Source organism: Periplaneta americana, chromosome 16, assembly GCF_040183065.1.
Source record: "Periplaneta americana isolate PAMFEO1 chromosome 16, P.americana_PAMFEO1_priV1, whole genome shotgun sequence".
NCBI classification, from domain to species: Eukaryota; Metazoa; Arthropoda; class Insecta; order Blattodea; family Blattidae; genus Periplaneta; species Periplaneta americana.
The window spans coordinates 153,509,093-153,531,733 of NC_091132.1; the positions used below are offsets into that span (position 1 = coordinate 153,509,093).

At 35.0% G+C, this 22,641-nt stretch overlaps 1 protein-coding gene across 3 annotated transcripts in view; it reads left to right on the forward strand.

Annotated features, from left to right (window-relative positions):
• The window catches only part of LOC138691379 (zinc finger protein 664-like), a 93,631-nt gene that overhangs the window by 14,682 nt on the left and 56,308 nt on the right, over window positions 1-22,641 (forward strand). The window contains exon 4 of one of the 3 annotated variants that reach the window (XM_069813285.1): window positions 691-10,619. The exons of 1 other annotated variant lie outside the window; for it this stretch is intronic. In XM_069813285.1, coding sequence (XP_069669386.1) covers window positions 691-1,441 — 751 coding nt within the window. In that variant the 3' untranslated portion in view covers window positions 1,442-10,619. Of the gene's footprint in view, window positions 1-690; window positions 10,620-18,839; window positions 18,893-22,641 lie in introns of those variants that run through there. One more of the 3 variants, XM_069813289.1, reaches the window with a different exon arrangement.

The window sequence follows — 22,641 nt, forward strand, 5'->3', positions numbered from 1 at the left end:
AATGTACAGAATTGAAAAAATTCGTGGTTGTAATTAGACTAATTGTATGGAATAATAACACCAACAACAAGGAATAATAGGCACTAATAATAGTGAAATGATGAAACAATAGGAAATAAATAAATGAGCGGAGAACTATTAAAATATTCCTGTCATCTAGTGGACGAAGAGAATTAATAAATGGGACCCTATTACATTATGATGTTTAATGGAGCGATATTAGCTCGCCAGTAGGGTAACGGGTATTCTTCGCAAAATCATGCCATCTAAGTACAGTTTCTGTACAACACAAATTCGAAGCAGGGTTACCAGTGTGGAAAGCCGAGCTCTAGCTTTCGGGCCAAAAGTGCACCTACATTCCAATGCAGAAGCAGTTATTAAAGTTTTTTTTTGCCATACGTAGTTTTTTCGCAGTAATTCCATTCGTAATTTTCAAGACGTGCTTCACATTTTTTAACTTAAGAAGATTCGCGTCAAACTGCCTCTGCAATTACTTCTTGGTGTTTGTACTTGCTTTTATTTGCCGATCTGACATCTGTCCAATATTTCTATCTGAATGCACCATGCAAAATCCTCACAAATTTTTCATAATTCATTATTTTACGGCATGGCATTTTTTAAGTGACGATGTTGATGCACTTTGTTGCAGTGATGGCCGTAACTTCCACTAATGCGATATTTTGATTACAGCACTTTGAACACTAAGGGGAATGAAACAACACAGATAAAGTGGGCAAGTTCTGAAGAATGTCTCTCTTCAGAGAATCCTGTAAGAGAAAGTTCACCTGAACCCCAGAATTACGATCAGATCCATGGACAAAAGAACTGTCAAATAGACGAAGGTTCCAATAAATGTCATATTTGTGGAAAGTTGTTACGGACACTCCAAAGACTCAAAATGCATTTGCGCACCCATACCGCCGAAAGGAAATTTGAGTGCAATAGCTGTGGAAAACATTTTTTTCGATTAGAACATCTCAAATCCCATGTACGTACGCACATAGGCGACAAGCCATTCAACTGTGATGTGTGCGGGAAAAGTTTTTCACAATGGGGATCTCTGAAAGTCCATTCACGCACTCATTCTGGTGATAAGCCATTCAAATGCAATGTTTGTGGAAAACGTTTTGTACAGTCCTGCGCTGTAACTGTGCATGGGCGTATGCATTCCGGTGAGAAACCATTCAAGTGTAATGTTTGTGGGATATGTTTTCTACAGTCTGGTCATCTCACTTTGCATTTGCGGACGCATTCTGGCGAGAAGCCATTCAAATGCGATATTTGTGGGAAACATTTTGTGCGTTTGGATCGTGTGAAAGAGCATCTACGTACGCATTCTGGCGAGAGGCCGTTCAAATGTGATGTTTGTGGGAAATTTTTTTGTTTTGTCTGGTCATCTCACAGAGTATGTACGTACGCATTCGGGCGAGAGGCCATTTAAATGTAATGTTTGTGGAAAGCGCTTTGTACATTCGAGTTATCTCACTGTGCATGTACGGACGCATTCTGGCGAGAAGCCATTCAAATGCGATATTTGTGGAAAATATTTTGTGCGATCGGGTCATCTGAAAGAGCATTTACGTACGCATTCTGGATTAAAGCCTTTCAAATGCGATGTCTGTGGGAAGTGTTTTGTACGATCGTGTCATCTCACAGTACATGCACGTAAGCACTCCAGCGAGAAGGCGTTGAAGTGAAATTTTTGTACTAAATGTTTTGATCATCCGGGTGTTCTCAGACTGTGTGCGTACACATTCTTGCGCAAACCTTTGAAATATATGTCGGAAAAGTTTTCCCAATGACTCGACAGTATTTTCACGCATTTAAGACGAAATCGAGAAACATTGTTTTCTGTTTCGTTCCTTATAATTGCATATTAAAAGATTTTTCAGTGGTGAAACCAAAATGTAGGCCTACTTTTTCTTAAAGATTTTATGTAATCAAATTGAGACTCTCTTTCCTTTTTGTTCTTATATTGCGCACCCTAATTTATCATATCACACTCACATCCATCCTCTTGATGTCACCACATCCTCTTTTAAAAATCTTTGTAGAATTATTATTATTATTATTATTATTACTCCTAGTTTTTAGGGAAAATTACATTTTGAAAAAGTAATGAATGTTAATTCAAACATTCTGTTTACCATGTGAAATGCATAGAGAAATATAATTTTCAAAACAAAAATATTTTCCTGCTCTGATAACACCATTATATATCTTGGGTGTTTACTAGTGTCATCCACTACAGGCTGTTCAATTTTGTCAAATATGACGAAGTTCGATATTCTCCTAGGTTCACTTTGCAAAGGAGGAATGTTCTATTTCTTTCACCTTGTTAGGAACATATTGGCTGTCGTCCACTCCCACTCCTTCACGTTTTAAACTCTTAAGGATCTTAGCACAGATCTTGCATTTAGTTTTTCATATGAAATAAGACAAAGTTTGTAATATCTTGGTTGGCTCTGTCATGTTTCAACATTGCAGGACACTAATGGCTACAGCGCAGAGAAAATGTAAGTCTAGGAGACTTTAAAAGAAAATATCTCACTATTTTAAGATTTTGGTTGTCCTCATATAGTGAAAATTTCATCCGTGTAGCTAATGTAAATTATTTTCATTAAAATGTAATTACTTATAAATATAGAGAAAGACCAACAAAATACACATTTGTGGAGTAATGGTTAGCGCGTCTGACCGCGAAACCAGGTGGCCCGGGTTCGATTCCCGGTCAAGGCTAGTTACCTAGTTGAGGTTTTTTCATGGTTCTTCCTCAATCCAATAAGGGCAAATTCTGGATAACTATCTGTGCTGGACCCCGGATTCATTTCACTGGCATTATCACCTTCATTTCATTCAGATGCTAAATAACCTGAGATGTTGATACAGCGTCGTAAAATAACCCACTAAAAAGAGAACAACAAAACTAAAAAAAGTTTGTGAATTTGTTGAACAGATTATAAGAGAGTAAGTTCTATTTCAGTAGTACAACCTACTCCCTGTAATACAACGAAACTGTGATATATTTGAGGGTCATGTTCCTCGATATGTCCCAGGACATTAAACTGGGATAGTGACTTCATATTGAGGGAGACATGGAACCAAATTGTACGTATTCTTAAAAAATAGTTACCCGTGTGTAATAACTTAATTGTTTGTTATTAGCTAAGCTTAACTGTAACTCATCTAACTTTAAACTCCCTTTACTAATTTCACTACAATCCCATACCCTTACATACTATATCGGATTACACAGCATCTTAGGCTGCCGAGTGGATCATGGATAACATTACCCAGGTCACATATGTATTAATTTTGGTTACAATATTTTGATTTCTGTTTTCTATATATTAATAATGTTATTACTTTTATTTATCGTTGGGTAAATTTCACACAAACTTTGATGGAGAAGTAGAAGGAATAAGAGTGGTGTTGGAACAACTATGCATAAGATCAGCAGTGACCAAAGGGGGTGTCGTGATTACATCGTGTAATCACAGACATTCAAACGGGTACGAGGAGTTTCCTGTAGGCCTACATTGCTGTGTGTTTCATTCACGTACTGAAGGCAAGCAGTGGGGGTATCATGTCGCTCTACAAACTCTGTCTCTACAAGCAGTAGGGGGTGGTTGCGTAAAGAATGAGGAGATCTTTTTTGTTGTTTTGTGGACAAAATGTAATAAGTTTACTTTGCTCAACGGTTCAATTAGAAGTATATAGTAACATTGTCACGCTGAATAATGTATTATTATTATTATTATTATTATTATTATTATTATTATTATTATTATTATTATTATTATTACTGTTCACTAAGCATGTGTTTATATAATTCTTCTGTACGTGCATGAATCTTCTCCTAGAAGGATAAAATTATTAGGTTTTATCTCAATTTTAATCTTTAGATGAGGGTAACTGTTTATTAGTTAATCATTTAATAATAATAATAATATTAATAATAATATTGCAGAAAAACTGATTGAATATTATGTGCCAACGAACTGTTAAACGCTAAGAATTGACATGTCTTAAAACATAGCCAAGAAAAGAAAGATGAAATAAATAAATGTAAGGAAGTCAGCTACCTAATGGTGTTTGGAATATCTCGTGCTCTAAAGCCTTTTAATAGAACAGAATTTCTCAAAAGAGTAATGGTGAAAATAACTTCAATAACTTGTCCATAAGAAGTTCTTAATTTTGAAAAACTACGAATTTCTCGACCAAGTATCGAGAGAAGAATTGAGGAAATTCCTGATTATATTCAAGAGGAAGTTTAAAAAAAAGAAGCAAGAAAAATTGTATATTATTCACTGGCTCTTGATGACAGCAGTGACATTACTGATACAGCAAAGCTTGAGATTTTTATCCGCGGCTTTGATCAAGATGTTAGTATAGGAACACCACTGGTTGTAGTTTTCATGTCAAGTACCTTTCCTCCATCTTCTTACTTCATAGGCTGTCTGTCGCATGTAATCACTGCAGCTCGAGTTTTGGTCACTGCTGCATAAGATCCAACAACTTTGAAAAGGCAATTATGCTATGTGATTCACAGGCAGCAGTACATGCCATAGTCACACCACAGCCCCTAGATTCGATTCGAGAATAGCAACAATCTATGACTCACTATGCAAGCTACACACCAACAAAAAAGTAATAAAATTTCAATGAATTCCCTCCCACTGTGGTATAATTGAGAACGAGATAGCTGATACCGTAGCAAAAAAAGAAACACAAATAGTAGTATTTCCAAATTACAAAATACCATTCAATTCGGCTAAACTCTACATAAATAGGAAATTCAAAGATGAGGTACGTGGACACTACCAAACAACAAGCGAAGACAAGAAGTGGAATTCACTACTAATCTCCAAGGACATCCCACATCAATCACACAGAGAAACAGTTGCAGCAGTCCGTGTTCTTACTGTTCATGATCTTCTAGCTGCTCATCTTCATTGGATCTCCATTTTGCTATCACCATCCTGTGTTTTGTGCGAAGACAGTGATAGTCTTATGGACTGGGCACACGTTCAAAAGTGTAGTGCTTTAAAATGCTTTCAGTATAACTGAACAGGTGAATTCTATTGGGATAATTTGCTAGGAGACGTCGTTGCATATAGACCACTTTTACACTAAACCTAAAATTTGTTTTTGCAAGATATACTAAAACCCTAAACTGACCTTACCTAACCTTTTTCTTAATCTGTGACAGGTTATGTTAGGTTAGGTTAGTGTTTTTGTATACGTTGTATACACTAAGGTTAGGTTATGTGTAAAAGTGATCTATATGCAACGACGTCTCCTAGCAAATTACCCTTTTATTTATCCCGAATAAATTATTTATAGTTCTCTTATCCGTATAAATAATCTGTGAATCAAGAGTCCAGGAAGTCCCAGGACTGATAAGCCAACTCCTGCTTTCAGTTCCACATGCATCTCAGCAGATTTGAACGGTTATCCAAGTACCATGGTAATGTGTGGTCAGCACGATGATCCCCACAATAGTTGTCTTTAAGCACAAAGGAACAATAAAATAAAATTTAAACGCTTCAAATGATCCACTGATTGCTAGTGGGCCTGAGTACCTCCCCGTGACAACTACTGCCATTTATTTCCTTGCCACATTTGGTGGTATATTATAAAATACAGAGTGGAAGGGGTATACGTGCCATCATCCTCTCAGGTGCCGTCCTTTTCACAATCGTCTACAACATATGGTCAAAACTTGATAGTTTTCCCAGAAACAAAAAATTATTTCCTTATTTTATTTGCGTTTTATATCGTTAGAAAAATTACGAAAATAATTACATAAGTAGATATATCTAGCAAAGAGTTAATATTAGTTTAAATAAATATTTGTGTGTTCTGTTACGTTTTCGTGAAATTAAATAAAAATGCATGCTTAAATTTGTTAATATTCTGGCATGAGAAACGTGGCAACATTCAGCAGGCAGTACTCTGCACAGACGTAAGTACGAGTCAGCTGAGTTCAAGCTCCCTGTCTGTAGCTCTACTGCCAAGCAGATGGCAATTCAGTACAGTGTATTCGATAAACAACTTACAATGTCACTCACAGTTTAGGAATATCATATGTTAATAATTTATGGAGAAAGTCGTCGTAATTCAAGTGAGGCAAGAAGATGTATCATCAACTTATTCCTCAAAGAAGGTTACCTAATCGCCGAACTTTTGTAATAATAATAATAATAATAATAATGGCTTTATTTACCCTGCAGAGTTAAGGCCATAAGGCCTTCTCTTACATTCAACCAAGATTAAAACTTGTTTACATAGTTGAACATACAACTGGATCGGAATTAAGTAATTACATACTGATAGGATTTAGGTACATAATGAGATCAAAAGAGGTAGTTACATGAATATTTACCTCATAAAATTAAAATAAACATAGTGGAATACATATTAATGTTGTTGAATCACACAAAAACAAGCCGATAATTCAATAAAAAAAATTTATACAGTAAAAATAAAAATAAACACATTGGAATACATATTAATATTAGATTACAAGTAAGTAGGGTTCACATAATTAAACCAGAAACCGATAATTGAATAAAATGTACACAATAAAAAAATAGACTAATAATAAAAAAGCAACACAGTGGGATACATATTGGTGTTAAGTGATAAATAAACACGATTTACATGATTACACAATAAAAATAAGAAACAAAAAAATAAAAATAAATATAGTGGAATACATTGCATTAAATATTTGCAACGTGTTAGGTCTGGCAACTCATCATAAGATATTTTTCTAATTTACATTTAAAAGAAATTAAAGTTCGGCAGCCCTTGACTTCAGGCGGCAGAGAATTCCAGTGACGAGAATTATGAACAGTGAAAGATGAAGAATAAAGAGGTTTTGTGTGGAGTAGTATTTCTAGCGTGTTATCATATTGTGACCGAGTATTTAAGTTATGATAGTAAGAAAGATTGTGGAATCGGACAAATAAGTAAGAGGGAGCAGAGATGTGCAAAATTCGGTATAAGAGAGAAAGGGAGTGTAACTTTCCCCTCTCATTTAACCTGAGCCAAAATAATTTATCGAAAGAAGGTGAAATGTGATCGTAGTAGCGGACATTACAAATTAAATGGAATAAATCCACCCTGAGATCATTGAATAAAGTGTCACAGTAATCGAAATGTGGCATAATAAGAGTCTGTACAAGCATCTCCTTTAATTTAGCTGGATAGTGGTACAATCTTTTTAATGAGTGAAGAGTGGAAAATACTTTCTTGTATGTGTGCTTGATATGCGTGTCCCAGGTAAGGTTAGATTCAAAATGAACTCCCAGATTTTTCACAGTTGCACTGAATGGAATGATCACTTCATTTAGAGTCACAGGAGGAAGGTTCAGCTTATTAATGTCTTTTATTCGAAAATAAGATAACCTGTGATTTATCTGTATGTAAGTTAAGTCCGAATTGTTGAGAGCAAGATGAAACAGATTCGAGATCTTTATTGAGTCTATTAAGATCTTTATTGAGCAATTTCTCAACGATTATTAGAAATAAGAAGTCTCTTACCCCGTTTCGAAAACCACACCAGCAGAAATTTGTTCAAAATTGATACTGCTTTAGGAAAGTGGGAAAGATTAAAATGTTGCATTAGAAATAAAGTTCGTGTAATGTTTTGACTATTTATAACCGTAATGCTGAAGAGTGAGGCTAGAGCACCGTTCAGTCAAAAGGAGGGAAAATCATTGCTCGTAAGGAGAAACATCAAGTAAGAATAATGCCTAGCAGGGGAAGAGGAATCAGTACCACTCTTGTGGCTTGCACAACTGCAGCCAGAAATTTTATTGCACCAATGATTATTTTCAAGAGGGTGCACAATCATCTGCTGTAGCAAATGGTGCTCCACCTGGTAGCGTGGTGGAGGTTTCAGATACAGGTTATATTACCTAACTCTTGTTTATTTGTGCAATGGCTTAAGCATATCATCGCACATGTAAAACCTTCAGATGAAAGAAAAATACTGAAATACTGCTTGTTCTCGACGGACACACCACACATTCCAAAACCTGGAAGGAATCAAACTAACCCGTGATAATGGCATTATAAATCTGCAGTTGCCTGGACACACGACCCAAAGATTACAGTCTTTAGATGTTTCAATATTCAATCCTCTTGAAAATTATTACAATGAAGCAATGAAAAAGTGGAAGAACAGAATCACGCCTTGAGGTTGCAACTCTGCTTGGAGAAGCATATGTAAATGTTGCATCAGTGAAGAATGCTGCAAGTGGCTTTAGAGTCATTAGCATATGGCCAGTGGACTGCAATGTCTTTTTTGTATCTAATGTTGCTTGAAGTTTGACCCAGAGCAATCTGGAAATGATGAGGATGATGTTTCCCATGCTGATGAACTGTAAATCATGCCCCAAAATGCAGTAAGGAAAGACACTCCCAGTGAACAGTGAGCAAATTGTTCCATCCACAAGTTCAACTCTTGCTTTTCCAAGAAAGCAAATATGCCCAGTCTCTAAACCATCTACCTCTGACATGTGCAGCCAATATAAAAGGAACCTAGAAGAACAGAAGCAGAAGCAAGTAGGGCAACATTCTCAAAATGAAGAATCCAGTGCACATGCAAAAAATGAAGAAGGAAACAAAGAAAGGAAAGGAGTATTGAGATCTAAAAGCAACTGTTTTCTTCTGGAAATGTTGTCGTCGATGTAACAAAAGATGACTGGTACTGCATTTTATGTGATGTCACTTATGTAGAAGATATGGTCAAGTCTTTGTGTGTGCAAAGTGGGCTCATGAAGCATGTTCCGATGTTAGTAAAGGCAGTGAAGGGTGTTTTATATGTGACTTCTGTAGAAAATGAACATTTGAGAACTGAAAGCAGCTACAATCTCAGTATACTTACAGTATTATATCCTGCTACTTCATGATGACATTTCAAATTGTTAAATATTTAAAATAATATCTTACGTACAATTTATTTCTACTACAGTTTTCTTAAATTTGTTTGTCAGTATGTTTCAAATGTCATGACCTAATTTTTGAGTTTGTATTAAAAAGTAATGTAGCTCGAAATAACTTTGAAATTGTTGAGCTATTTCGACTGGTACTGCTTTTTATGTAATGCCACTTTGTATCAGATGTGATCAAGTGTTCTGTGTGCCATGTGTGCTAAGTGGGCTCATGTAGTGTGTGCCGATTTTAGTAAAGGCAGTGAAGGGTGTTTTTTTATGTGACTTCTGTAGCAAATTACATTTGGGAACTGAAAGCTGTTGCAATCTCAGTGTACTTACGGTATTATATTTTGCTACCGGTACTTCATGATGACATTTCTAATCTATACTAATAATAAATCTGTAACCGAAATTTTTCTGGTAATATTCGATTTTCCAAAAATAATTGGTCCTAACATATATAATTAACCACCCTGAAACCGAAAATCGCATTTTTGAAATTTTTGTTTGTATGTCTGTCTGTATGTTTGTTACCTTTTCACGCGATAATGGCTGAACCGATTTATATGAAAATTGGAATATAAATTAAGTTCGTTGTAACTTAGATTTTAGGCTATATGGCATTCAAAATACTTTATTTAAAAGGGGGGTTATAAGGGGGCCTGAATTAAATAAATCGAAATATCTCGCTTATTATTGATTTTTGTGAAAAATGTTACATAACAAACGTTTCTTTAAAAATGATTTCCGATAAGTTTTATTCCTTACACAATTTTGATAGGACTGATATTTAATGAGATAAATGAGTTTTAAAATTAAAATAACGCCATCTAAGATGGTGCAATGAATTAAGAACAAATGACTTCGTCTATAAGGGGCCTTGGACATCAACAATCGAAAGCTATTAAACATAGCCTACAGAGAATGTTTCTGTGTTTGTATGAAGTAATATCAGAAGCTAAATTAACCGATTTCTATAATTAATTATCATTTCACCATTGGAAAGTGTAGTTTCTCTAGATGGACATAATGCTGTAATGTTAGTACAGTAGCGTCTGAGTAAATCGAGGACAGGTAAGATTAAAATAGCTTCTTATGCACAGAAAATTTGATAGGTTATTTTGTACATTCGTTTACTGTATTTCTTAAAATAATATTTATGTACACTCATTTTAATCTCAGAGAATTAACGAACAACGAGAGTGTATTGATTTAGTATGCAGTAATAGTACGTTAGCTTAGCAATCCATTATTTTATAATTCAAATTTAGCTCTGCTCAATTGAATCGTGTTAAAATACATAAAATATATATGCAATAAATGCAATGCAAAAAAAATTGGGTAATGCGCGAAGCAGATTATCTTGCGCTGTTGTAAAAGTTGTTCCCTGGATCAAATGTCCTATTTTAATTATGTAATTACTTTATAATTATTTCTAAAAGGTGCAGCGGAGCGCACGGGTACGGCTAGTTGTTAAATATTTTAACAATATAAGATCTTAGCATTTATTTCTACTATAGGTTTATTAAATTTGTTCGTCAGTATGTTTCAGATGCCATGTTCTAGTTTTTGTAGTTTGTATTATAAAGTAAAATATCTAAAAATAAGTTTGAAACTCTGTCTGATATATTCCATTTAAAAAACTAGATGCGATTTTGATAACGTGTAGTACGATCACAGTCTAAAGGTGCGTACACACTTAGCGAACGAACAACGAACGAATGATGAAGCAAAACTTCGTTGTTCGTTCGCTGTTTGAAGCGACGTACAAATCATCAGCAAATTGTCAGAAAACATTCACATTCGCTGATTATCCGCTATAAAGGCAGACGAAAATATAATTATAGCAAGTGCAGGCCTGTTTCATAAACACAGTAATAATATTAAGTACAGTGGCGTCTCCTGGGGGTGTGCGGGTCGTGCGCCAACGCCCAAATAAAATTAGGAAATTATGGTATTATTCTTTTAATCCGTATAAAGTACATTACATCAGTGTTTTTCTTTAATAATGATTATTAACGCTTCACCTGAACTGCTACTGCTATCTATCGTCTAGCGGCCTAGCCTAGCAGTATGAAACGCGCTAAACTTTGCCATGGCGTTGCAACGAGTTACTTGCTGAACCCTCGCTGTAAAGGTGCGTACACACTTAGCGAACGAACAACGAACGAATGATGAAGCAAAACTTCGTTGTTCGTTCGCTGTTTGAAGCGACGTACAAATCATCAGCAAATTGTCAGAAAACATTCACATTCGCTGATTATCCGCTATAAAGGCAGACGAAAATATAATTATAGCAAGTGCAGGCCTGTTTCATAAACACAGTAATAATATTAAGTACAGTGGCGTCTCCTGGGGGTGTGCGGGTCGTGCGCAAACGCCCAAATAAAATTAGGAAATTATGGTATTATTCTTTTAATCCGTATAAAGTACATTACATCAATGTTTTTCTTTAATAATGATTATTAACGCTTCACCTGAACTGCTACTGCTATCTATCGTCTAGCGGCCTAGCCTAGCAGTATGAAACGCGCTAAACTTTGCCATGGCGTTGCAACGAGTTACTTGCTGAACCCTCGCTGTAAGAGACTCATTGCGCATGCGCCCTCTCACACTCTCCCTCGTCTTTTAGCTCCTCAGGACGTTGAAATTACTTCCAACGCCACACGCCAGTACCGGCATGAGCAGCTATCGCTGATGTTGCGTATGTTGCGGTATATATCGTTTTAAGATGGCTAATGAAAGCGTTGTACAAAAACTATTACATAGTCCTTTTTCATCGCTTCCTTACGCACAGAAAAAACAAGTTATTGACAGCGGCAGACCATGTCCTAATTTAATAATATCAACGTCTGTAAAGGGCAAATGTGGTGCTACTGGAACTGGAAGGGGGTTCAAGAGACATTTTCGTAAAGAGCTATATGAGATTTCAAACTGGCTTTGCGGCTGTGATGTAGTGAACAGATTTTATTGTTGGACATGTTTGTTATTCTCAACAAAGAAAACTGTTTGGAATCAGCAAGGGTATGGTGATTTAAATCACCTCAATACTGCTGTGAAGAAACATGGTGAGTCAGAAATTCATCTCGCTAGTTTTTTAACGTTCAACAGATTTATTGCATCCCCTACTAGAATTGATGTTCTTCTGGATTCTCAACGAAAGGTTGAAATAGAACTGCATAACGAAAAAGTAAAAAAGAACAGGGAAATATTAAAGAGATTGATTAATGCTGTTTGCTATTTAGCGAAACAGGAACAGTCATTTCGAGGCCACGAGGAAAGTTCAGAATCTATAAACAAAGGTAATTACGTGGAATTTCTTCTTGCAAGTGCAGAGTTCGATTCACCATTCAAAGAACATTTACTAACGTCTACAGTTTTCCGCGGTACTTCGGCAAGCATTCAAAATGATTTAATCAATTCAGTAGCCGATGTTCTGAGAGATGAAATCTACAACGAAATTCAGAATACGGATTTTGTGGCTATTATGCTTGATGAAACATCAGACATAAGCAATAAGTCACAGTTATCAACAGTATTTCGTTATTTTTCAGTTTCACAGAAGAAAGTAGTAGAACGGTTTCTTGGGTTTCGTGACGTGAGCGCTGACAGAACTGCAGCAGCTCTTTTTGATCATGTCAATGAAATAATAGAACAATATAACTGTGGGGAAAAACTAGTCGCTCAAACATATGACGGCGCTGCCGTGATGAGTAGTCACCTCAATGGACTTCAAAGCAAAGTTCTGGAAAAATATCCTAAAGCTCTCTTTACGCACTGCTATGCTCATGTTATGAACCTAGTACTTCAACAATCATTAGAATGTAACAAGGACCTAAAAGTATTTTTTTCCGGTCTTAAATCACTGCCTACATTTTTTTCTCATTCTTCTAAGAGGTTACATGAGCTTTCAGCATTCATGTCCCGAAAGCTACCATCATTGTCTAATACCCGATGGAATTTTACCTCTAGACTTATCCATACAGTCAGTGAGAACAGAGAAGCATTGATAATGTTCTTTGAACATGTTAAGGAAAGTGGAAACTTTGATCATATAACTGCAATGACCGCAAATGGATTTTCTAGCTTCCTCAAGGATTTCCAGAACATATTTTTAATAAAGGTTCTATCTAACCTACTTGCTTTTTCGGATGTTTTGTTCACTATACTCCAGTCAAAAAATGTTGATATTTTGTATGCCAGTACTAAAATTACAGCATTTCAACAGCAGCTGCAAAAGGAAAGAGAGAATTTCGAAGCAGTGTGGTCTTCTATTCATGATACTGTGGAAGATGAAGAGGTGATTGAAGTAAAAAAGAGGAGATTGAACACTGAGTCACAGCGAGATTATTTCAAGCGACTTTATTTCGAAATCATTGATAATGTTAGCAACCAGTTAACAATTAGATTTGCATCATTTGAAAAGCTACAGTATTTTAATTTGATAAATCCAACAAAAATGGCCCACTTCAATAAAAGAGAAAACTTCCCAAATGATTTATTAAATAGAGTGCAAAATATTTATGGCAGTGTTTTCAATGTAAGCAAACTCCAGAATGAACTTCACGTATGGTATGCTTCTAATGAAGGGACGGACAAAACGCCAATTCAAATTGTAAATTATCTATTGGACATGAATTTAATGAGTAGATTTACGGAAATATACAAATTAGCATTGCTGGTCTCTACAATTCCTTGCACTACGTCATCTGTGGAGAGGTCATTCTCATCATTGAAGAGGATCCACACCTACTGCCGCTCCACTCAAACACACAACCGGATGACTAACTTAAGCCTTATCTCAATCGAGAAGGAATTACTTGCCAGCTTACGAGAGGACAAATCCAGGTTCTACGAAGCAGTAATCAAGAAATTCTTGCAGAAGGAAAGGAGAGTGGATTTCGAATTCAAATAACTGTGAGTAACGAGACAGCTTCAGTGCTTTTGGTTTTCAATTAATTATACTTATACGTTGTTTAGATTTATCTTAATCGATGTTTACTCTGTCAGCTTGATTCAATTTTACTGATGTTTAAAAAATTTACGCTAATTACCTTTATGAATGACTTTCCTATTATTTGTTCACAAAAAAAATATGAGGGAATGTGTAAAGGTTAATAGAGTATGTTTTATTTAATTTTTTTCTTTGCCAACGCCTTAAGATCAAAGTCAGGAGACGCCACTGATTAAGTAATAGTATTGCAGTCATGAAAACAATTTTATTAACCGACTAAATTCTGTTTCATAAACGTTTTGCACGAGTCATAAAATACGTACAGTAGCCAGATGATTTGAGGTTAAGGCTGACAAACATAACCAAGTTGGTCTGCACTCTACAGCTATTTATATTATTCTCTCTGTTAACAGTTGTTGAATGAAATAAGTTTTGAAGTACTATCTTTAATAGCAACAACAGAGTAAATCGTAATATGTGTGAAGGTTTGGGAGACAATTTATTTCAGATAAGATTGTAAATCACTGCAACTCGAAGTTATTGTTTCTGTTATTTGATTCAATTGATTTACGAGTAAAAGAAACAATATGATAAATCTAAAATATTGTGAACAGATATTTATCATTCCTAATTGTTCACGTCTCTGCTGTTGTAAAGTTTGCAATTCCAAAAACAGTGTATCAGTGACAGAAGCGTGTGTGTGCGCGAGCGTGTGTAAAAATTGGACCTCGTTATCTAAAGAAGTACCATATGAAAATGTTAAGCAGTGAAAACTTTTGATGACAATATTGTAGCAGCCTTAAGGACAGTGTTTAACGACAGGGTTAGTGGACCCTGCAAAGCGTCTTATGTAAGATATTTCAAGTTCCGTTATAATTCGGAATACTGCGCAAGTACTTATATAAAAAGGCTTAAAAATTATTGGTGCAAGCGTAAATAAATACACATAAAAATTACTCTTTTACCAAAAATAAATAAGTAATGCAATAACGACATAAGTACTTACGCGGTGAAGTCGTTCCTAGAAAATATAGTGTTTGAGTTTGAAGGTGTGGATGTTGCAGAAGATTAATGTTATGACGAAATTAATAAAAATACTGAAATTGTCTTAATGGGTTTTTATTGCTGATTATGTTGTAAGTAGTATTTTCAAGAAGTTACCTGACTATACAAAATGCAAATACATATGTTCTAATTAGAGATTGTGATGTGGAATTGTGGATACGGTACCTATAAATCTCGTAAGTTAATTTTAGTTTATGCCCTCAATAGGGGTGGTTTAAAGTAGTCCACATATTTTGTAATAGATCTACTTGTTGATATATGTCTGCAAAAGATTTTGGCTCACCAAGATCTTCACAATGTTAATTAGTGAAGAGTATATAGATTCAGGTTGTCACAAGTATACACTGAAAAAAACATTTCAATAGGTACAGAAAATATTAATATTACTGTATTTTGTTATGTAGATGTCCCATAGGCATATATTTCTGAACAATTATTATAATTTAAAAAATGACGAGAAAGGAGGGGAAAAACGTTAAGTTCAATCATTCAAATAACATAAAATAATGTAAAATATACAGTAATTACTTTCTAACAGTTCTATACTGTAATTGAATTTAATTTAGGTTTCATCCTTTCCAATTGTTCCTCTTTTACAATTAGATAAGATAGTTTTCAATTTCAGCCTGGTCCACCTACATTGGCGTCTATGACAGTTTGTAAGTATTTGTAAGTATGGAGAGGGACTTTGTTAGTCATTCATTTTGTCTCTTATGCTTTTTAAAATGGGGAAAAGACGTGAAAATAACTTGAAGGAACAGAGTTTTTTGCGAAAAGTTCTCGAATTGAAAGGTCAACTATTTCATTATATTCGTAACTTTCTTGCATATGGTTGTAGGATATTCGTTGTCTAAAATTTCTTGGACGTCGGACAAACACTCCCTTTTCATCACTATTTGAGTCAGAATTATCCATTTCAAATGGTTTCATGGTTTTATCTTCAAAATCTAACCCTACATTGGCATTTACTTTTTACAAATTATTAAACTATTACTTAAAATATAGTCATGGAACTAACGTTAATATTATTAATAAATTTAATTATCTTTGCTGCTTTATGAAACACTTTAGTAATATTATTATTTATTTTAGTAATAATATGAGCGTTTACAGTAATAAATAATATTATTAAATATTACTTTTATGAAACAGAACAGTAATAATATTACTTAATGTTATTACCTTTTTAGTAATATTACTTTTATGAAATAGGCCCCAGGGGAAAGTTTCAGTACACGGATACCTCACTGACAATAATTATCTTAAAATATTAAAAAGAGAGATTTGTCTGTGTTTGTCGTATGCGCATCATGCTTACGAAAAGACACTTTTCAATGCCAATAATTTATTTTGTGTGCACAAGGTTGGAACTTTGTTTTTTCTGGGCGTGAATTTGTCCAAAAGGAACGACATATGTTTATACGCGAACCAAGTTGACTCGTACACTTCATCACTCCCCATTTCAGTAGGGATTCAATTTTCTTTTTGACTTCTGCTCCCTACAATAAACAAAAAACATATATCCACTGAAAATAAATAAACAAAAATAATTTTCAAATTTTGCACGTGTTTGACTCGCCTATCTTCCAGCTAAACATCTTTCCAATAGGTTCCCAAACATCATGTTTTCTTATTTTATTGTGTTAAGTAGGATACTTGGGATTCCATGAAGTTTCCTGCTCCCTATATGCATTAATAAGATTTATAACAGCGTCTTCCGTCCACTCCAGTTTCGACATCCTGTTAGTGAAATTGAACTAAGCGCTGCGTTCTGCTACGAACTACAAGCTAGTGGCAAATCCCGTCCACAACGAATACCAACTTCCTTTGATGTACCGACAAGCGACGGATCACTTCCGAAGGCAAACCAAACGATCGGTTTGCCTTTGCTGCGACGTACACACGTACCGATTTCAATCAACGAATGCAATCGTTTGTCGTTCGTTCGTTGTTCGTTCGCTAAGTGTGTACGCACCTTAATAGATACAGTCACGCAACTCTTACGTATAAAATATGCCAACATTTGACAGCAGGCGCGACAGTAGCCCTCTAGCGGCAGGCAAGTTAAAAGTGTGCAGACTACATATGATAACAAATCAGTAAACGAGTTTTGCGTAATTTATTTTATATATTTATGCTATACAATAAGTGTATATGGTTCTTACTAATTCTACTTTAGAATCCTGGAAGAATTTCACATGCAGTTAATCTACAAGTTTCAGAAGCTGGGAATAAACGTAATTCTTTCTGCTCCTTACAACTGAATCATGGCCCTGATCACGTATCATGGTTTGAAATAATATAATTGTTTGTACGTGGACGGTTAATTCAATTCATTCCTAAATATATTTATAAACCATTGGAACTCTATATTTCCTGTGAGAAGAGTCAAAATTGTAGGGCATATCTCGTAGGGTACATCGCGTGGTGAACTCCTCTCCCTATATCCTGAGAAATTAACTATTTTCCATACCGCAAATTGGGGTAAACTCGGCCGTTGAGGTAAATTTAAAAATAAAAGAGGGGAAGATTTAAACTTTAATTTGACAGACATTGATTTATGAAGTTCATTATTTTTCAATTTCTTTTATTATTATTTTGAGTCGCTAATAGTGCTGATATTATGGTTTAAATTTTTATGGAAAGTTTACCGTATTTTACATTAACTTACATTTCCAGTTTTCACACATAAGCTTAATTTTAACTTACCCTACCTATATAATACGTAATTTACTTGCACTTACTCTTATTATGACGTAGGTGTGAAGGTGAGAACAAATGAATACACAATTTTGTTGAAAAAATTGTAACTTCAATTAACTCAGAAAATGTAGGCCTAATTTTATTTTCAGAGCAGAAGTGGTGTAAGTCAAAAATGGGTAATGAGGGTTAAAGTAAACATTCTGTAAAATACAGCGCAAAGTAGCAGTTAATATTGAATTTATTTAAACTATTAGTAGTCAGTGAATAGCACGAAGGATACATTAATTGCTACTTTGCGCTGTATTTTACAGAATTTTTACTTTAAACCTCATTACCTAATTTTGACTTATACCACTTTTGCTCTGAACGGCTCAAATAATAATCACTGGCAATGTAAAATCAACACCAATAACAGTCATGCAAATTATTACAGAAAAGATTGCCTCTTTTTTTTTCTTGAGAACTTAATACGTCTGCCACATGAATCTACACCAACACATCAGAAATTTATCGACACAGTCTGGATTTATTCAAGAAGTGAATATTTTGCAAAAGGATTATAATACGCCATGAATTCTTGAAAAAAATAACACCATAATCCCTATTTGAATGCAATATAACATTGAACTTTTGAAAAGTATATAGAAAAAAAAACACGAATACAAAAATTATGGAATTACTTGCATTAAAAACTGTAGATAAATTATCCAAAATCGGAATGGTTACACATTTACACATGATCTTTGCAAAACAATAATATACTGTAACAGGTATTTACTTTGTTTTTATTTAAACTCTCCTTCCTGACATACAAATAGGTAACCGATAACTAATAAATGTTTTATAGAACACAATACGTAGGCTACCTACAGCGTGAATTATAGGTTATGACTGAGTTATGATTTTCTCTTGGTCTTTAGGGAATCTGAAGAACGATAAATCCGGAGATTTAAACTTGTTGTTACTGCAATTTCCGTCATTGCACACATTGCCTTTATTCCGACGCATGATTAAAACCTTATTATAACATCTCGTATACCTTTAAAGCACGTGCTGGCTGTATCAACCCTATGACCAGTGCCTTGCCTGCCGCTTGAGCGCTAGTGTCGTGAATGTTGGCAAAAAAAGTGTTGAAGTTGCGCGACTGTATATATTAGACTGTGGTACGATCTAGGAAAATGGCCACCTAAATCACACCATTTGCTACAAAGGTTAAGATAGGGTAAGTAAAGCAATGAAAGGGAAAGGGTGGTGTATAAGGGCAGTAGTTTCCGAGGTTTTGGGATCTCTGAACCAATTAACCATTAAGGGAAACTCGGAAAAAATTCAACCAAGTAACTTGTACCAACCAGAATTTCAACCCGGGCGCACGTCAGACATGCTGTTACTGCACAAGAGTGGGCTCTCAGACTTTTGTTCAAAACATTGCCTCTCCATTATTTCAAAGAAATTGGCGCCTGTGGACATAAATATGTGTATTGCAAATTAATATTATACATGCCATTAATCATTCATTACGCATTGAGATAACAATCAAGGAAGAAAGTAAACACGGCATACTGGATGTCATTATTCAGTTCTACTATTACTAGAGATGGGAAAAGTTGTTATTTTCTCGTAACAGTTCCATGAAAATACTAGGTTCCAAATAACAGTTCCAAAACAACAGTACCACCATATATTTTATAGCCTACGCCGATATATACTACTAGGTTCAAAAAGTTCCCGGAATTTTACTACCATTTTTCGTATTAATATATAACAAGGGATATTATACATTTGTTTTGTTGGTAACATTCATGATGTCATTTCCTTAAAGTTTGTTGATAATGGCAATTATTGGTTTTGAGTTGTAGGCATTTGTTTATCATAGTGTTTTGTTTGTTCGTCGCATTTTGTAATTATGTCCACAGAGCAAAGTACAAACATCAAGTTCTGTGTTTTGCTGGGGACATGATCAGTATGGCTGATGAAGATGGTGATTTCTTAAACAAAATGAAACTGGTGCTACTTGTACGACCCAGTCCCTAAACGACAGTCATCTGAGTGGAAATCGAAAACATCTCCTCGGAAGCAAAAATTTCCTAGGGACACTTTCAAAGGCAAAGTTATTTTAAATGTTATGTTTTATTTAACAACGCTCGCAACTGCAGAGGTTATATCAGCATCGCCGGATGTGCCGGAATTTTGTCACGCAGGAGTTCTTTCATATGCCAGTAAATCTACTGACATGAGCCTGTCGCATTTAAGCACACTTAAAGCAAAGTTATTTTGGAAGTTTTCTTCGACTCTCAGGGTCTCATGCACCATGAGTTCATTCCAGAAGGTCGTACTGTAACGAAAGAATTGTACGTAGAAACCCTCCGTCGCCTCTGGGACGCAGTGAGAAGGAAACGTCCAGAAAAGTGGGTAGAAAACAACTGGTTCCTTATGCATGACAATGCACCTGCTCATCGCGCAATTATTGTAAAGAATTTTCTTGCCAGGCACAACATAACTGCTTTGGATCACCCACCATACTCTCCTGATCTCTCACCACCTGATTACTTTCTGTTTCCCCGTCTGAAAAGTCATCTGAAAGGACGGAGATTCAATGCTGAAGAGGTTATCGCAAACGCGACGAGAGCACTAAGACGGGTTTCACAAAATGGCTTCCAGGCCTGCTTCCAGGAACTCTACACGCGTTGGCAAAAGTGTGTTGTTGCGGAAGGCAACTATTTTGAAGGGAATGCTGTAGAATAGTGTTTAAGGTACGTTGTTTCTATGATGCTAGCAAATTCCGGGAACTTTTTGAACCTAGTATATATATATATATATATATATATATATATATATATATATATATACTGTACCAAAATAAAACACACCAGGAATGAACGAAACTCCTCCAGAGTCAAGTCCCTAAATTCAGTTCTGTCATTCTGAGAAGCGTGTGACACAATTTATTTTTGTTAAAACCCTTTAGTCAAAGTAGTTTATGCAAACATTTGGGTAAAAAAGGCAATAGTATAAGTCGAGGGCCATGAGAAAGTCCAGAAGTCATACTGACAGTATGGACACCACGAAACCAGTTACATTATACACGTATTAATGCAAGACGCCAGTTCAGGATAAAAAGTTGGTATTTATTTTGGCACTGAAAATTGTTAAAAGTAGCCAGATCTAGTGACAAAGTCGGTAAATTGATAACACTGCAGCAACGGTTGTCATAATGTAGTTCCATACACGGCCGACTTGATGCTAGCTTCGCTTCATCTTTGAAAGCGAAGGTATCATCAAGTCGGCCGTGTTCCATAACATCGAATATATTGTAACATGTAACAGCAAGTATTTTGTATAACAGGTACAGTACTACTAGTATGCAATGTAACAGTGTTGGTTTGGAATAGGCCGTTACGTTATTTTATAGTCATGACTCATAATGTAGTTCCATAACATCGAGTATTTTTTGTAACAGGAGTATTTAGTGTAACAGTGGAAGAGCCACGTACTACTAGTACGTAATGTAACAGTGGTATTTAAGAACATGTACGGACGCTAAATGGTCACATACTTGTGATGCAGTACGATGTCATAATGAGTCGAGATGTGAATTCCTGGAAATGAAATCTTTTCTAATGCTAAATTGAATTCGTAGATCAGGTTCGTTCGAAGCAGGAAATGTAATGTAATTTTAAATTATTTGTAAATTGGTCACGAAATCGAAATGGATCCCAGTGGTCACAGTAGTGTTCACTTTCTCCAAAAATGCGTAAATAAAAGCTATAATAATTTTGGCCGTGCTAAAATTCGTATTAATAATGTATCGTCATGAAGAATAATAATCTCATTGTAATGAAATATGAAAATTTACCGTTGAACTTTTTTTTAAACAAAAGAACTTCAATAATACAGTCATGTTTCAACAGATTTTAGTTTAATTTCAAGAATTGGCAATGAAACAAACTGTAAAATATTTGGAAATAAAACATAACCTATATATTTTCATCTCCCTTGATAAAATTCACAATGTAGTTCCTATAATACAGGCATTATGTTATTTGATAGAATCCTATGCTTAATTAACATCAGTTCCAAGATAGTGTGTACATTTTTTAAAGGCTATCTTCGTATCTTTACTATTTATCTTTTACTTTAGTTTCCAACATTTATTTCAATACGACGAAAGGATTCCTAATTCTGCTTTCAAACAGTGGCGCCAACTTATATGGGCTCGTGGAATCCGAGCCCACCCAATAATTTATCGTGAGATTTATTTAACTTAAGGGAAGAGGATACTGAAATTTGTCAAAAAATCGACAACTTTTCGAAAAAAAATTTTTTCTCTTAAATTACTCCTTGATATATTGGGAATATGATACAATGTCATTTAAAGCCCTTCTGCTATACTATGACGCATTGTGACGCCATTTTTAAATTGCTGCACCTGGGATTTAAAAACCTACGCCCACTTATTTTCCTTCTTTTACTTCTCATCTATTTTCCCGCATTTTCGCTGCCATTTCTTGTGATTTTTCATGCAGTTTCATGATAATTACATTTCTAAACATTGTGGCAGCACTATAGTGAAATAGTTTACTTTTTCTGAACTGGATGACAGTAGCATTCACTCCTTGTAAATTTTCCCACCAAATCTTTTTGTTAGTACACGCAGTTTGTGTTTACATTTGTGAGTTGCTTTGTTTCTAAGCCTGGAAATCACATGTTTCTAGAAACAAAAAGAAAATAATTATTGTAGAGTGTAAATATAAGTATATAGTTATTATAGTGTGTAAAAAAGTGTATAAAAGTATGATTAAGTGATAAGTTCTGTGTAATAACTGTGTGTATGTTCAATAGTGAAATTCGGTTTTGTGTGTGGCAGTAGGTTAGGTTTGAAAAACGTATTTGAAAGTAATGCCAGGTTTTTAGTATACAAGCACACAAATTTACATAAATTTCGTACAGTAGCGTGTTAGACCAAATTGCTTC